The sequence below is a fragment of the Nannospalax galili genome, unplaced genomic scaffold (genome assembly GCF_000622305.1).
Source record: "Nannospalax galili isolate Female #2095 unplaced genomic scaffold, S.galili_v1.0 scaffold125, whole genome shotgun sequence".
Taxonomy (NCBI): Eukaryota; Metazoa; Chordata; class Mammalia; order Rodentia; family Spalacidae; genus Nannospalax; species Nannospalax galili.
Genome location: NW_008354705.1, coordinates 2,124,350 through 2,142,620, shown reverse-complemented (window position 1 = coordinate 2,142,620; position 18,271 = coordinate 2,124,350). Strand labels below are relative to the sequence as shown.

General features: G+C 38.9%; 2 protein-coding genes across 5 annotated transcripts in view; one reads left to right on the top strand and one right to left on the bottom strand.

Annotated features, from left to right (window-relative positions):
• Positions 1-18,271, top strand: part of LOC103749095 (acyl-coenzyme A amino acid N-acyltransferase 2-like) — a 20,248-nt gene extending 1,977 nt beyond the window's left edge. Inside the window, exons 1-4 of one of the 2 annotated variants that reach the window (XR_003846911.1) lie at positions 2,678-2,762; positions 12,328-12,457; positions 13,829-14,014; positions 17,635-18,271. Coding sequence is in view for 1 of the 2 variants with exons in the window: in XM_008851907.2 (XP_008850129.1) it covers positions 1,043-1,245; positions 2,425-3,018 (797 nt within the window). In the remaining variant the exon portion in view is untranslated. Of the gene's footprint in view, positions 1-1,042; positions 1,246-2,424; positions 3,026-12,327; positions 12,458-13,828; positions 14,015-17,634 lie in introns of those variants that run through there. The other variant, XM_008851907.2, reaches the window with a different exon arrangement.
• Plppr1 (phospholipid phosphatase related 1) overlaps positions 11,322-18,271 on the bottom strand; it is a 301,822-nt gene continuing 294,872 nt past the window's right edge. The window contains exon 7 of one of the 3 annotated variants that reach the window (XM_029555428.1): positions 11,322-12,439. In XM_029555428.1, coding sequence (XP_029411288.1) covers positions 12,407-12,439 — 33 coding nt within the window. In that variant the 3' untranslated portion in view covers positions 11,322-12,406. The remainder of the gene's footprint in view (positions 12,440-18,271) is intronic. The other 2 variants (XM_008851906.2, XM_029555427.1) reach the window with 2 other exon arrangements.

Sequence of the window (18,271 nt, the reverse complement as noted above, 5' to 3'; positions counted from 1 at the left end):
TTATTTTATGTTTATGAGTGTATTGCCTGCATGTATGTAAGTGCACCCGTGCTGTGCAATGCTTGGTGAGGTCAGGAGAGGACATTAGATCCCCTGGAACTGGAATTATGGATGGTTGTTAGCTGCCATGTGAGTGCTTGGAATTGAACCCAAGTCCTCTGCAAGAGTAGCCAGTGCTCTTAACTGCTGAGCCATCTCTTCAGCCCCAATGTTTTGATTTTATAATTGTCAACACTATGAATGCGACTTCACAAATGGCACAAATATGTTTAGGGACTTTTAGGAATCGTTGAAATTTTTAGCCTAAGCCTAAATCAGAGTTAATTTAATGAGTTTTTATGACACTCAAGTCAGTAAGTCAGACAGTGACTTTTAAAACCAAACATTCTAACACAATACAATACAAGATATGCTGATTTGACACATGCTGAAGAATGATGTAGGAAAACATTGAAAGTCTTTTTCTTGTGTAATTGTCACTATATTTCTATGAGAGCAGAAGTCTTTGTATGTGCAGTAAAAACAGTGTAATTCATAACATACAGTAGATAATTTCAAATCTGAGCTGAGGTGTTTCAGGCAGCAATTGTGTTTTGTGGCATGACTGACTGAATATAGACGGTAAAGTACACATGCTGTGTGTCGGAATCAGGGCAACAGTGAAGCTCCACTGTGCAGTATGGGTGAGTGGTGCCGGAAACACCACGGGCCGTTACACATTTAATTCTCAGTTAAATTTGGCCATTTCATGTTCAAGCCTTTTCTTATTGCCAAGGTTTCCATAACTCCCACATTCACTTATATGAGCCCTTATGGATTTATGACCCAGAGTTTAAGTAGCTATACTGTAGATAACATTCTGAAGAAATGCATTGTTTCTCTTGTGTGTGTGTGCAGCACGTGAATGTGTGTGTGTGTGCGTGTGTGTGCGTGCACCTGTGTGTGCAAATCATCTAATGGAATTCATTTTGCTCTGCCATTGTTGCCACTGCTTTATTCGACTGTCTTCATTTTGATCTCATTCTCTTGCCTTTTCTCTCAGGAGATGGTCCTTTCCCAGGAATCATTGATTTGTTTGGGAGAATTGGCGGTGTGGTTGAATTTCGGGCCAGTCTTTTGGCTTCCCGTGGCTTTGTGGTGCTGGCATTAGCATATTTTGCCTATGAAGATCTGCCTAACAAACTGCTGGAGGTGGACTTGGAATATTTTGAGGATGCTGCCAACTTCCTACTAGCGCATCCCAAGGTATTAAAATAGTTTTAATTCTATTTTGCAGCATTACAATAATGTATGTTCAAAACTTTGTAGCTGTAAAATACCATTTGAATGGAGATGGCACAATATTTGAAAGAATCCAGCAAACATTTCTTTCTTTCCTTTTTAAATTTTGGAGTGTGTGGGTGTTGGTATGGCTATGGGTGCACATGCATATGCATATGTATGACCATAAAGGCCAGAAGTCAGACTAGGTATCCCTCCTCTCTCAGTGTCCCCCCCTTGCTTTTTGAGACAGGATTTCTAATGGCTTATTGCTTCAAAGTAGGCTAGGCTGGCCAGCAAGCCCCAGGGACCTGCTTGTCTCTGCCTCCTCGGTGTCTTGGTTTGCAACTGTGCACTACCATGCTTAACTTTTGAACATGAGTCCTGGGGATTGAACTCAGGTCCTCATGCTTGCAAGGCAAGCACTGTACCAAACTAGCTGTTTCCCCAACCCCAAGCACCTTTTTCTAGTTGAAGACAAGAATTCCATTCTTTGGAAAGCCTAACTGCCTCAGGCTTTGTTCTGTGATGTTTAATGATGATGGATTCTAATTGCATTTATAGAACTCCACTTATAAATTTTTTATTAATTTTAAGACAGAATCTTCCTATGTACCCTAGGATGGACTGGGACTTGAAATTTCCTGCCTCAGCTTCCCTACTGTTGAGTTTACAGGGCTGCTCTAGAACTTTCTGTTTGATGAGGTCTTATTTATTTATTTATTTATTTTAATCTTATGTGTAAGAGTGTATTGCCTGCATGTATGTGAGTGTGCTGTGTCATGCAATGCCGTGGAGGTCAGAAGAGGGCATCACATTCTCCTGGAACTGGAGTTAAGGATGATTCATAGCTGCCATGTGAGTGCTGGGAATTGAACCCAGATCCTCTGCAACAGTAGTCAGTGCTCTTAATCACTGAACCATCTCTCCAGCCCCAAGGTTTTATTTTTTATTGTTTTACTTAATCCTTATTACAGTTCTGCAAGGTGGGCGGTACAGTTGCTCCCACAAGAAAAAGCTTAATGAAGGCATTATTAAATGTCATTCTGCATCACACAAACTGGAAAATTTGAGTGCCAGAGCTTGACCTTTTGACTCCCTGCTTTTGTGGCGAGTGTCTTAGAGATCAGTCGGTAACTGATTTCCTTTTGTTTTGTGTTTAAGGTCCAAAGGCCAGGAATTGGCGTGATCTCCGTGAGCAAGGGTGCCGAGATTGGGCTGGCCATGGCCTGCTACCTGAAGCAGGTGGTTGCCACTGTCTGCATCAATGGGTCCAGCGTCGTCTTAGACCTTCCGCTTAGGTACAAGGATCTGGTTGTAACACCCATCCGCCTGGGTCTGGAACGCACCCAAGTCCATGTCTCGGGGGCTGCACGCTTCCGTTACCTTACAGACGATCTCTGGAATAAGCTGAATCCACAAAGCATGCTTCCTGTGGAGAAGGCTCAAGGCTGGATCCTCTTCATCGTGGGGGAGAATGACGAATGTCTGGATAGCAGAGGGTATGCTGAGAGGGCCATGCAGCAGCTCCAGAGTCACGGGAGAAGTAGAGGAAGGATGCTGGCATACCCAGGGGCGGGCCACCTTATAGAGCCACCCTATTCTCCTTTTTGCTTGGCGTCCTGGAACCCTGGCGTGGAGAGGCCCTTTCTTTGGGGAGGAGACCCTGCTGACCATGCTGCAGCCCAGGACCACTCTTGGGGGGAGATCCAGAAATTCTTTAGGCAACACCTCATTCCAACCAGAAGCAAACTCTAAGCAAATAGTGAGTGATCATGCGCGGGTGGAGTGCAGGAACGCAGGCAAAGAGGCTGGAATTGGTGTAGGTAGAAAAAGCATTAGTTAAGCATAGGTAGAAAAAGCATTAGTTAAGCATTGGGGCGTATTCTGGCTTCCTTAGGTTCACATCACTGCAAATCAATTGGAAGGAAATTGGACAAAATTAAAGAATCAGGACACACGTGCATCAAAAGTATTTCTGACAAATTTGTATATAGCTTGAATCTTTGTAAATTGAATTCTAGTTTATTAGGATACACGGCTATTCTGAAATTGTGATTTCCTTGAAAATTGAATAAGCATTATTTTTTTTTAATCTCTAGTTAAGAGATTTTAGATCTCTTATGATCTCTCAAATGCCTTTGATCCAGGCATTTCCAATCTAAATGAATTCCCTGAAATTTCCAAATTCTAGGAGTACATTTTCTGTTTCAACTACTTGAAGTTCTGGTGCTTGAAATGAAAGCCACAATAACACTGTCAAACATAATGCTTACCGTAGAGTTCCAGTAGCTGCTGTTTTTGAAAAAAGTAGGATGATGATGCACCTCTTTATTCCACATACATATTATTTGTATTATTCTAGGGACACACTGTTTTTATCAGGAATGGGACTGAATTTAATGAAGTGCCTTTGGAGCATTCATTGAAGATGAATGAGTTAACATGGTTAAGACTTTTAGTCCAGCACCTGACGTGTAGCTATTGCTGCATCAGAGTTGGCGTTCTGATTTTCAAGCCTTCCTCTATTAATATCATGATGTTTTTACTCTTTTGATCTCAGTGTGGTGAATTATATTCATTAGTAATTGCATGTGCTTGTTCGCTTACTTTGAATAGATGAATTTCTCATATTGAATAAGCAGTGTTATAAAGTGTCTTTTGGAGCCAATCTGATCTTTTATATTTCTCAGAATTTGTTTTTCTAGAACATGTTTTCTCCATTTAATTTCTTCACAGAGACTTCCATTATCTGTTTTCTCTTTTCTCTTTCAATCTGACTTACTGAAAGTTTGCCAATTTTATTTATCTTTTTAATTGGTGACTTTTGGGTTGTTTACTGGTCAAATCTTTCTTTTAATTACTTCATAACTTTATTATGTTTTAAATTAAATTAATTCCTGCTACTAGCTTTATGTTTATTTTTCCGGTTTCTGATATGTGCTATTCTGTTTTTATTAATTTCTACTTTCTGGTTAATATTTTGTTTCTCTTTAGCACAAAAGCAATTTTACTAAAGCACAAAATGTCACACTGAAGAGGGGGCAGGAGAGGAGGCGAGCACAGTCTCTTTGCTGTGGAGGCCTCAGATTGGCACCACGAAAAGCTACTCCTAATGATATGTTGAACTTGAACCTAATCCTCTTTGATCATTTATTAACATTATGGTTGGAGAGCATGTTAGATGGCACTATAGGTAGACAAATCCAGATTGTGTGTCATTCTGTGAGACAGCTGATCTAGAGCTTCAACAATTAAGTGTATGGATAAAAGTCATTAAGTTAGCCTCCAAAGTACTGGAATTAAAGGCATATCTCACCATGCCCAGTGATCTGTGTCTTTTTACCTAGGAACTGAGATCATTAATATTGAGGGTTATTATTGACCAATGTTTATTAATTCTTGTTATGTTGTTGTGGTGGCATTTTCTTAGATCTCTTTTGGTTAACTGTTCTGAAATTATTTTTTCTTGTGTCCTTTTGGGTGTGTTTACTCTTCTCTTAAGACTTGTGGTGTTTACTATGCAAAGTCACATTATGGGGATGTTTAAAGAAAGACAGCCTAACTCTTAGCATCCATTTTAAGGCCAAGAGTGGACTGAACTGCTAAGAGCCTGTTCCTTCAGAGTTCTTTTAGAATCGTTCTTCCCAACAAAGGGCCCATTCTTTCTTTTATTGAAACAACATATCCATATAAAATGGGGATTTAATCAGAACTATTTTATCAAAGGAGAATTGCCCTTACTGAACCCCACTGATTTATAATAGCACACACAAAACCACAAACAGATGTTATTAATTTAATTCCATCTATTGCTTGCAACATAAATTGTTTTCAATTAGAAAATCAAGGTTTTCAATTAGAAAAGTGCTGCTTGCAGTGTTTTAATATGCAAAGCATATCTACACATATCCATACATTATCTCAAGTTGAGGGCAAGGAAAGGTCATTAGGGATTAAAGTCATACACCCAGATCATTGGAGGGGCACACGGCTCAAAAAGCATTGTCTACATTATAAACAGATTAAGACAAGATTAGCTTTTTGGTTGTAAAGTTAAGTAAAAGTCATCTAACCCAAGAATGTCCATATTGTTAAAGTCATTCCTAGATAGAACAAAGTATTCCATCTAGTATCCTCTGTAGAGTTGACTTAGTGGTCATGAATTCTTTACACCTGTCTTTATCATGGGAAAGTTTTTCTTTCTCATTTGATCACAATGGATAGTTTTGTTGCATATAGAAGCCTGGGCTTGCATTGCATTCTTTAATGTCTTGTAGGACATCAGTTCAAGTGCTTCTGACTTTCATAGTCTCCATTGAACAAACAGCTGCTATTCTGATTTGTCGGCCTTTATATATGAGTTGATCCTTCTCTCTCATCACTTTCAGCATCTCTTCCTTGTTCTGTACATTTAGTGTTTTGACTATAATATAATGTGAGGAGTTACTTTTCTGGTCCTGTCTGTTTGTATTCAGTATGCCTCTTGTTCCTTGATAGAAGTCTCTTTTCTTAGATTTTGTAAATTTTCCTTTATGAGTTTCTTGAAAATGTTTTCTGTGCCTTTGACCTAAGTTTCCTCTCCCACTACACCTATAATTCATAGGCTGGTGTTTTTATAGTGTCTCAGAGTTCCTTCATGCTCTGTTCCTAGGTTATTATAGATTTAACATTTACTTTGACTGTGTGATCCATTTCTTCTGCCTTGTCTTCAAGATCTGATATTCTCTCTTCCACCTGATGCAACCTATTGGTGAAACTTTTCTCTGAGAATTTTGTTTGACTTCCTGAGGTTTTCATTTTGAGTTTTATTTCAGTTTGGCTTTTCTTCAGAGATTCTATTTCTTTATTGAGTTCTAATTTCATATCTTGAATGGTTTTTTTTAATTTCATCCAGCTGTTTGTGTTATATTTAGGAGTTGGGAAAAAGGAAGGAGTTTAAAATTTAGAAATAAGAGTCAGAGCTAGACCTGCAACAGGCAAGGAATGTGCTCCCTGGATTTAGAAAGCCCAGCAAAAGGCTGATAAAAGCTGTTCTTTGGGGAATGATTATCTGTGCTCTGAATGGGGAGGAGTCTTGTCTTATATAGGAACTCTGCTGCACACAGCTGCAAGAGTTAACTCTGTGTCAAGGTCTTGTGTCCTTGAGAGTCTCTTTTCTCAGACAGGCAGGTGAGTTATCTACAGCACTAAAGGAGACAGGTGGGCTCCACAAACAGTCTCTTTCAGTTCAGGGAGTGATCAACTGATAAGGCTTGAACAAGGCCAGGCTTGAGCAAGGCCAGGCTGCTAATTTAGGGCCAGTTAGACACTCCAAGGGATTTATGGCTTTCCCTAATGAGGCTTGTGGCTCTTTTGCAATTCACATATTCTATCAGTTTGTGTTTTTGTTGTCTTCATTAAGTGTTTCATTCATGTCCTCTTTGAATTCTTTGAGCATATTTATGATTGTCATTTTGAAATAATCATCTTGTCCATAAGCTAAGTTGCTTTTCTCTGGAAACATAGCAATGGGTGTGCTAATTTCTGGAGGAGACATTGTCTTGGTTATTCATGTTGTTTGTTTGTTTGTTTGCAATGGCACCTGGGCATCTGGAGTTACATTGTTGGTGATGTTTCTTGGTGTAGATATCTGATCTCACTTTAACTGAGTGGGTGTTTAGATTTTTGTTTGCTTTTACTCCAGCTTGTCAGGTTGTGGATCTGCTGAATGATGCATGGTTTTCAGTCTTAGGGCACCCTGTGCTGATTTGGGAATGGGGTCTCAGTTCAGCTAGGAAGAGCAGCAACTTCTGAGCCCATTGTTCTCAGTGGGACTCCACGAAGTCCTGGAGTAGTACAGCACATAGGGTGGCTGCTAGGTTACCGGACTAGATCTGGGGTTGCTACCTATTGTTCTGGATTGGACTCCTTGAGCTGGGAACAAATGTCTACTCACCCCAGATAGGGAACTAATGACAAACCAAAGTAAGGAAACTACCAGAGTCCAATGGTGGACCAATGGGTTTTATTGGGGTTACTTACAGGAGTATTAGTGAGGTGTTACTTACAGGAGCAGAAATGACTCAAAGACAGCTGTATTATCAAAAGTCCACCCTAGCACAGGTGGCTCATGAAAGCTGGAAACATGGAGCACACTGCAAAACCTGCAGGCAGAGGGAGTGGGCATGGATTTGATCAAAACACCTTGTATGCATGTATGAAATTCTCAATAAATTATTTATTAAAAAAAAACTGCAGGCAGTTCAATAAGTTGGAGAGTGCCTCTTCTAGTGGCTCTTCTAGTGGCTCAGTTGATTTGAGCCTCTTCTAGGCAGCTTTGCTGGTCTCTGATTCTTCCAGGCAGCTCAGCTTATCTGAGTGTCTCTTGGCAGTCCTTAGGGCTTGTATATGCTTTAGGAGGGAAGCGCTATTGGACCTGGTCAACTTCAGGAATTTCCTGAAGCTATTGAGTTGTTTACTTCCTGAGTTTAGGGCACTTCCCTGCAGGGCTGAATGTGTCAACCTCCTCTCAAAATATTCTGTTGTTTTCCTTCCTTTAGAATATCCTGTATTAACCAGTTTCCCCCAAAGATGAAAGGTTTTAACTCAGAGGAACTTGTTACAAAACACCTCCATGAAGATGAACTCTTTCCTCAGGCTTCTGTTTGTTATGTACTTTTCCATCCCGCATTCTCAGAGACCTCCACAGTTCAACCTAACTTGTTCTTTCAGTTGTGCTCAATCTATTACATAACTTACGTTTTAGGTTTTCTTTTGATGATGATCTTTAATTTCTGTGATCTCTAATTGGATAGTTCCATAGAGCTGATTCTCATTTCATAGGTGGGACATCCTTTCATGTTCCTTCTCTCACCTGTGGCTTTCATAAACACACCCTAGTTCTGTGCATCCTACTTTAAATCATGTTTTGCCCAAGAAAGTAATGTCTTATGGCTAGAGGGATGGCTAAGTGGGTAAGAGCATGGATTGCTCTTGAAGAATACCTGGTTTTGGTTCCCAGCACCCATATAGGGATGCTCACTTGCACTCACTTACACATACACCCAATACACATAAGATGTACTTAACACAATAAAAATATCATTAAAAGTAATGTCTTAGTTGATTGCCTCACCTCTTTCGATTCCTTTTGGCCAGTTCTGTGATAGCCTGAGCTCCTCCATTTTGTGTAAGATTGCCATCTTGATGAGCTGTCTCAGACCCTGCCTTGCCTGGGCTGGCAGTTCCAGGAAGGGCTTAACTTCAGGGCAGTTCCAGGAAGGATTAACCATAGGAAATACCCCCATAAAAACCAGAAATGTCTCAGTTAATGTTTTACGGCTTTTGTAACCACTTGCCTATCACCTATCTGGCTTCTGTAAATTGCTTACTTACATACTCGCAGGAACAAATGCATTGTTCTTGTAAAATTTTGTACAATCACATGGTCCATCAGGATATGGTTTTTGCTTTTAAAAGCTTTACTTTCCTCTGAGTCAGTACTGCATTCTCTAAATCCCGGTCCAGAGAGGACAGTCTCTGGCAAGCTAAATAAATTGTGCTAATTCGGGATGTCTGGAGTCTGAGCGGTCCTTCCCAGGAGTCTTGACACCATTATCAGTTCATTGTGAGATTGTGCCATTCTCTTACTTACCGAAGACTTCCTGTTATATTAGGATAAATTCCAAAATTTATAACAGTATTAAGGCCTCTAAAAATCTCAATCTTAAAATTTCCAACCTGCTTTGTGACATAATAAATGTCTATTTTTATATTAATATACTCCAGACACACTGGCCTTCCTTTAGTTCTTTAATGCATAAAGTCTTTTCCTGAGCTAGTATGAGGCAGTGTTGAAGTTTATTAAAAGATATTTAAAACCTTTTAAATTTCATTTTATTTGTGTTCATGTATGTGCTTGTACATGTGTGGAGGTCAGAGGACAACTTTGGGGGGTCATTTCATTTCTTTGTACCACATGGGTCTTGGGACTCAAATTTGGGTTGTCAGGCTTGACAGTAAGCACCTTTATGCACTGGACCATCAAGCTGGCCCCTAAAAGATATTTCCAAGAAATTTTAAAACTGGCTAATAGAAAGAGAGGCACTTTGGAAAGAAAGTAAGATATACCCAAGATCATGGGTGTGGACGTCTCAGAGTCACATTAGTGTCTTTACAGTAGTCATATATGCCGGTATTGATAGGTTCTGAAATTACATCTCAAAGGGCTCCTAAAGAAACTTTCAGTTTTGGGTAAATGAGATCCTAATGTGGCTCTTGACAGTGGGTGGAATTAAAGCTGATAAGGTAAAATCAGATCACTAGAGTTGCAGAGGGAGTTAAGATGCTTTTACTATTAAAAAAAAGTTTAGTCTTCTTTGTGAGAGTCTCAGAAAATATTTGGAAAAGGAATAAGATCAAACAAGACCAGATAGGCTTGGGCCTTAAGTACAGTTCATTGCTATTTTAGCATTATTTTCTGTATAAAAGGAATATCATCTCTATGTTGGCTGCCTTCACTACAAATGGTAATTGTGCTAGAAAGTTTGATTTTCAGCTGGTAAGAGGCTTCAACCAGACTCCTTTCCCCTTCCCAAGTTCCCTTAATTTTCCTTGCCTGTCTGTGTTTCCTAGGTATTGTAGCTTTAGTGCAACCTAGTCCTTGAAATAACTTGGGTAATTAGGATATTCACTGCTGAGGTTCTGGGAGTTAAATAGTAGGAGTCAAGCCAACTTTTCAAACAAAAGTGCAAATCATAGTTCTTTTAAACAATATTTTATTGGGGCTGGAGAGATTGCTCAGTGGTTAAGAACACTGGCTGTTCTTGCAGAAGACCCAGGTTCGAATCCCAGCACCCACATGACAGCTAACAACTGTCTGTACTCCAGTTCCAGGGGATCCAACAGCCTCTTCTGTCTTCCATGGGTACTGCACGACATGGGTGCACTTACCTACACGCACTATTCTATAAACCACAACTTCTCACACAGCTGATACCTTACAAGTCCCAGGTTATGAAATCAGAGTCTGTAACCCTAGACAGACTGGTCTTCCCAGAATCAGAACTGGAAAGAACAGTAGAAAGGTCATGGAACTCACTTTATTGACTTGATTTTTCTTCTTGGAAACACAATCTGGTGGCCAAATAGTCCAATGACCTCTCAGTGTGACATGAAATGGGAATAAACAATTTTGTGAGCCATCTTTTTTTAAGTGTTTGGGAAAATAAAAGGAGTCATTCTGGCATTGGGTGGCATTACACTTAGCTTACAGAAGGCAGAAGAGCTCAAAGCATATCACACCAAAAAGAGACAAACATAGTTCAAGGGCATTTTGTTCCAATGGAAAGAATAGAAATGAGAATTAAGCACACCTGGATTATAATATGGAGACTGACATAGGACACACTGCCCTGGAATTGCCTTTGGTTCCCTGGCTTCATTGCACTGAAGACAACAGATTACTTTATGAATGTGAAAGCTTGTGGCTTACATGTGGGATGAACAGAGCCTTAACTACTTGCTCTTCTCTCTAACTTTAGTCAGACATACTTAGAAGATGTGTGTGTGTGTGTGTGTGTGTGTGTGTGTGTGTGTGTGTGTAAGTAAACAGTCAGGAAATGAGGGGTAAAGAAAAGTTTTAGCAGACGTAACATTTGTTCCTAAAATTGACTGCCTGATTTTTTATTGGCAACTCAGAAATACCAAGGAGCAGAATGAAGACCAAGTAGAGCACTAGGAATCCAGAATGTGCATGAGTATCTTAATCATTTAAGGAGCTCTTTAGTTTTACCTGAACACATACACATGCACATAGACTCATTCATTCATCCATTCATTCATTCATTCAGTCTCATATTCGCTCTTTCCCTCCCTCTGTCCCTTCTTCCCTCTTTCAATCCCGCCCTTCCTCTCCTACTCTCTGAATGACTTTTCATGACTTTGCAGCCATGTCCTTGTTCAAGTTCCTCTCAGCTCACAGGAGCTGAGAAGCACGGATACTTGCTGAGGTCGCCTAATGGTGACTCTTCAAATACCCTTGCCCAGTGCGTGAAACTTCAAACAAAGGAGATGAGCCAGAATTCATTTTGTGATAACTTTTTTTCTCTTTAGAAAAAAAAATATGTACAAAAAAAGCTAAGAAGAGCTGACATGGAGGTGTCAAGAAAACATTCTGATAGGTACAGACAAGGAACTCCTTCTCTCAAAGGAGGTACACATTATCACCATGCTAGAAAAATGGGATGCAGTTAAAATCCTAATGGTTAAAAGCCACAAGCGAAGCTGTTGCTCTGAGGCTCTACGTTGTAGATGCTCTGAAATCCTTTCTGTAAAATAATACTGTGCAAACTGTAAAATATTTATTTTTATATAAATTCATACAATGTGATATACAAAACTGTTGAGTTGACAGGAAAGGCTGGTGCTGGCTGCTTTGTTTTGGAAAGAAGGCTACAGGTGACAACCTGCCTGCTCAAGGACACAATTTCAGACAGATCTTGAGTTCCTTAGATGGGTGAGGCTGTTGTCTAAGAAAGAATCCTATAATCAAAACGAACCCCTAAATCTAGGCTTCTGTGTCAATTGTTAGGCAACTTCTATCCCAAAGGTTAGGCAACTAGTATATCACTTTAATTTGGAACAAAATAAATCATTAACAAGCCAGAACACAAAGTTCTCTCCAAATATATATTTTTTTCCTTGGTTGATTTTTGATTTTGAGATTCATCATTAACTGCCATTTGTCCTTCCTGTAACTCAAAAGTTTAACTTTCATTAAAATTCAAAACTTCTGGAGGAGGCAGCAACTGTGGTAATAAAAGTTTAGAGTGAATTATTAACTTTGTATTTATAAAACTGAGAAAAGAAAATTTGTGTACAAAGACCACAGAACATCAACCACTCAATAAATGATGCGTCAATACACATTTGGACAAGAGGAAAATTTTGTTGGTTTTAAAATTCTGGCATAAATATATTAAAGCTGACAAAAGAAAGATCAGGGCAAGCTACATCACTTTTCATACAAAAAAATGTACAAAACATTAGCCTCTAACTAGATAAACGTAATACTTGTCTTCACAGTTTGACGCTGAGTAACTGTGTGTTTTGAAGTATTGAATTGAAGGTGGTTTTAAAAAACAGCCACACTGCTTCCGTCATCTCAGGTGACTTCAGTCATGGAGGCCGAGTGGTTCTGTGGAACAAACAACAGGTAGTATCTCAGAGTTGGGCTGATCGCCTTCTCTGTGCACTCACCCTCCCCTGGATATTTTCCGCATCTACTGAAGCTTGCTGTTCTTTCCCTTATTATGCTCTTCCAAGGCCCCTCTTCCTTTAGCATTTCCCACTAAAGGAGAATCATTCCTTCATGCAAACATTTCCCATATAATTTTGTCTCATACTTAACTATTTTCTAACACAAATATTTAAAGATCTCAAAGCAACATCATCTGTATTCCATACCTTTTAAATGTTTTTAATATTGAATACCAACTAAAATTTTCTGTGTGATTTAGTCTTTGAGTCATAAGTTATATAGAAGATTACTATTTTCCATTCGGTAGAGGGTTTTTGGTTTGACTTCAGTTAAATGATTTTTTTCCCTAGCGATGTGGTCTGCATAATACAGAGCCATTCAAGTTTCTTCTTTTATTTTTCTCTTTCTTTTTTAGTTTTTAATTTTTTAAATTTTAGATAGGGTCTCCCTATTACCCCAGCAGACCTGAAACACTACATAGACCAGGCTGGCCTTGTCTGCCTCAGTCTCCTGAGTGTTGGAATTAAAGGTGTGTGTCATCATGCCTGGCTTTTTTTTTTCATTTTATTTATTTATTTATGGGTGTGTGCACACGTGTCATGGTGTGCATATTGAGGTCAGAGGATAATTTGTAGGAGTTGATTCTCTCTTCCATGTGGGCCCCATGGGGATCAAACTCAGGTTGCCATCTTACCCTAAAATTCATTTTTTAAATTTTTATTTGTTTTTAAAAAATATTTATTATTTTAATTTTATTTTATGTATATGAGTGTATTATTTTATGTATATGAGTGTATTGTCTGCACATATGTAAGTGCACCCGTGTTGTGCAATGCCTGTGGAGTCAGAAGAGGTCATTGGATCCCCTGGAACTGGAGTTACCAACAGTCGTTAACCACTATGTGGGTGCTGGGAACCAAATCCAGGTCCTCTGCATGAGCAGCCAGTGCTCTCAACTGCTGAGCCACCTCTCTAGCCCCTCACCCTAAAATTTCTTAAGACTTGATTCTTGGCCTTGTACATGATTTGGTTTCATATTTCATATGAAGGACATTTTTATATACAATGCAAATTAATCTTATTAAGCATCTATCTGTTTACTATGTTTTGTTTGCTTGCTTATAATTGAAACTTGTTAAAGGTATCCTGTTTCAGATGTGTGCATTTTTCCTTGTAATTCTGCAACTTTTTGTTTACATTAACTTGATAACGTGGCTTTCATAGGCCCCTCTTTTGTTTAAATTTAAAATCCTAAGCTATGGGCTTATGGAACTGGTAAATAAGAAATTGTGGTTTTCACCTGATTACTATTCTTGCTTGTTTTAGGACACTGGAAACTCATATTCCTGAAACATCAACTACGCTTTTTAAAAAAGATTTATTTTATATTTATTTATGTTTATGTGTACATGCACGCGGATGCCAAGGGAGGCCAGAAGAGGGCGTCAGATCCCTTGGAGCTGTATTTTTGAAGTTATGCTAACTGAAGTTTGATGTATTTCTTGCCATAAGGTGAAAAATAACTTTCTTTTCTACAATAACTTCATACGAATGAATGAATTTTACTCAGAATTGAATCTAGGGGCTCATGCTTCCCAGGCAAGTGCCCTGCTACTGAGCTATATCGTCAGCCTATAGTTTCATTGTATAATACATTCTCTTGTGAGTTTTGTCACTACTTGGGTAATTTATGTTTATTTAATTCTATATCATAGTAATAAGGATTGAGTAAGTCTATGTCTTAAGATAGGTGACTTTGGCCAGATTTCTTTAACTCTCCAGGTCTTTTATGTTGTCTCCTATTTATAATAGAAAGTTTGTATTAGCACTAATTTTGAGTCAAGGGTCCTTCAGAATTTGCTGGGAATATTTTCTCAATTGAAAACTCTACAGTTGCCGAACTAGAATCTCTTGGGGTAGGGGTCCAGCAGGCATTTGTGGACTCATCACCAATTGGCATCTTCTTTTTTGTCTGTTAAAGAAATATAGCTTCTTTTCTCCCAAGTAGAAGACATAGAGAGACTGCAGCATCCAGAGAAAGTTAACTCAGTTGCTTCATTCCTAACTTAATTTCTTTGGGTAAATGTGGGCATTTGGTTGTAGAGATAGCTGAAAGCTGGTGTCTTTAGTGTTACAGTAAGTCTATAGGATCATACACCAATGGTTTTGAAACAAGACCTGTTCTGTTTGAATTTTATAGCTATTTACTTTATGATACCTTTCCACTGTGTCCTATTTTAATCAGCAGTATAAATGGGAATCCCAGAAGGTGCCTGCTGCTTCTATTTTGAATGGCAGACAGATTTCATGTGTTTACGTATGTGCTCTGATGAGACATTTGAGTCTTCTCTAAAATCCCCCAAAGTTTCTCTTCGTGGGAGAATGACTGTATTGCAAAATGACAAAGTGTTTTCACTTATAATCTACGGCTACTGGCATTGCACCAGAAGTTTTTACCCAGAGAGAACATGGAAGAGGCTGGTTTTAGAAGAACTCAGGTGGAACACATCAGCCCCTAGAGCACATGTTCATACTCAAGACTAAGAGATGAAGATTTCAGGAGCATGTCTGGTTGGATAAAAGCTGAGGCTGTGTTTATAGCAGGGTAAACAGGACCTTTAGAATTAGATGGATCTGTGTTTAATTTTGACTGACTTTGGGACTGCTGCTTAACCATATATTGCTTTTATTTCATCTCTAAAGTAGGATTATGTTATCAACTGCAGGAATATTGTGAACACTGAGTAAAACAACTCTAAGCAACTGCCAATTTGCTTTTCTTGAACAACAAATGATCTAAGTGGAAACGTTTTCTAGAAAAGGAAGACATTTCTTGAATCTTCCACCACTTATGTGGACTGTGCCACATCACAGGGACTTCCCATTTTGACTTGCCTGCAGAAGTCCTGTTCGTTATTTCTCCTAGGTCTCTATTGCTATAGAAACGGTGACCATGGAGAGAGTGACTTGGTCTGATTTGAGGTTGTTGCTTTTAGACCAAAGTATCCACATGAGCTTTTGTCTCTGGCTTGCTTCAATTCATGCAACATTTGTTTCAGATTTAGCGAATGTCTGGAAACATGGAATATAAGGCATGGTTTATAAAACCCAGACTCTAAAGATCCCTAAGTGCTTGAGGAACCTAAGTATTAAGGAACAACCTCTAAATGAGAGGGGAAGTCACATGATGTGCCTTGAAGTTCTGATAGCCCCGGCTTGGTATTCATAAAGGCCTCTCATACGTGGCCACAGATACATTTAAAGGTTTGAAAAAAGTTCAGCTATAACCTACAGTGGATAATGAATTTATTCACAATATTGCTGCTATTCTCAAAGTAGATATTCAAAGACCCTCTGTCTATATAGAGAGTGACCATATCCCAAAACATTTTGTATTTCATTTTTTCAATGTGAAACCTTCAGATAGGCCCTGGAATTCTCTTGGCTCAGTCAACTATGAACAGTCTTGGAGGAAAAGAGAAAATAAATTTAGGGAAGGCCACAGATGAGGCTAAGGCCAGAGCAGAGTGGGGCAGGATGATGGTCTTAAAGCAGGGTATTCGGAGGTAGCATTTATAAGCACACAGAGACTGATAAATTTATGCAATTTAGCAAACACATTTTGCTCCCTTTTAAAATTCATCTTTGCTTGTAGTTATTTACTTCACTAGTTACTCAAAACTAGTGAATATTCTGACTTCCCTGGGCCCAGAAACTTAATTAGACAGCAACAAGAAGATGGAAAAATTCTACTTCAGCGTTTATTATAAATTGTTGTCTCTCAAGCAACACCGACAGGCATATAAACCAAAAATACTTTTCAATTATATTACTTCTAATTAGACCATTTAAAATACTCACCTTAGTGGAAAATAAAGAAAAACAAGCAAAAAACACTGTAATGGTTTAGTGGTGAGCCCTACATACTTTCCCCCAAAGAAAGAGTTTTTATTGGTTCCCCCTCTCATTCACTTATGAAATTAGTTTTCATTAAAAATTAAATGTTACATAATAGCTCATATCAGTCAATCTCTAAATAATAAAAAAGCTCATAATTCCAATGAGAAGTAAAGTGAATAAAGTGTATTTTCTTTGTACTATTTATAAATGGTTTAGTGATAAAATACCAAGTACAAACAAGATTTCAAAATAAAAAAGATATTACAAAAAGCAAGTATTTTAGTAGGATTCCAGGTGTTTGGAAAACAATGTATTCTAATGTGAAGTGCACGTGTGTGTGTGTGTGTGTGTGTATGCGTGTGCATGTGTGTGTGCGTGTGTGTGTGCGTGTGCGTATGCGTGTGTGTGTGTGCATGTGCGTGTGTGTGTGTGTGTGTGTGTGTGTGTGTGTTTAACGCACTGGCTATTCTCCTGTTTGCTTTAAGAACTTTTACTTATTTCTGCTTTCTCGCTTCCTAAATATATGGTACTGGGTAAGTAGTTTAACAGCACTGACTTAAATATTTTAATTCTTATCTGGTAACTGTAAATTTATAATGTCCATTCACATAGTGGTGGTTCAAACAGGAGTATCATTTAACACACCCACAACTGTCTGAGGGAAAAGTCCCAGGCAATATGGTTAGAGGTTTCTTTAAATTGGTGAGTCTTTTCCATGGCTTCCCTTGTCATCTCAGAGTGGACACTTTTCTTAACATGTATTCACATGCTGCTTAGGGCACCCAATTCAGCGCGGCACATGGTGGCTGCTTTATTTTGCCCTCAGTTCTTGGATGGCAAAGCTGGGGGTCTAATTATTTTTGTGTTGTGTGTGTACTTTACTCATGAAGCAAGGTCCAGTTGTTGAACAACCAAAAGACATTGTGGAGGGGCTGGACATATTGCTCAGTGGTTAAGAGCACTCAGCTGCTCTTGCAGAGGACCTGGGTTTGGTTCCCAACACCCACATGGCTGCAAACACCCCTCTGTAACTCCAATTCTGTGGGATCTGACGCCCTCGCTTCTATGGGCACTGCATGCACATGGCACACTTACATCCATGCAGGCAAACACTTCTACACATACAATAACATTTAAAAAGTATTGTTGCACCAGATTTGCAGTTGTTGTCAAAACAGATCTTGTGCCTTAATTTTGTATCACTAGGTCGAATAAAATCTTTGTCTTTCCAGATACATTTGACCCTCTGTTATCCATGGGTTCTGCAACAATGCATTCAAATAATCACGGATCAAAAATATACAGGAAGATATAGAGTTTTTACCGTATGTCTGCAGCAGTTTTACTTGTCGGCATTCCCTGAACAGTACAACTGTTTACTTAGCGTTTATATTGTATTGGGTATTACAAGTGATTTAGAGATGACTGTATATAGGAGTCTCTATTTGTGATATGCTTATATACCATATTATATTAGGAACTTGTGAACTCTGGGTTTTGATATCCCCTGGAGGTTCTAGAACCAACCCCCGAGGATACCAAGAGTAACTAGACTGTACAATAAACAACTAGACAGTCAAATTGGTTCCCCATGTGAATAGTCTCAATTTCACAAACATGATGGTATGTCAGAGGTTAAGTTAAACATTACTAAAAATTTCCTCAGCATTCTCTCAACCCCCTTTATTGAATTCAGAACTACTTAAGATTCTTTATTCCTTTCTTGAGCACCTTTACCATGAATGAATCAGATTCTGGTTGCTGTTGACTGAATACATGGGTGTCCTGCCTCCAGCAGGGAAATCAACTAGTTGACCTGCCAAAGACATAAGTTTGAGCCTCTGGGTTTGGTTTGTGAACACCACTTTA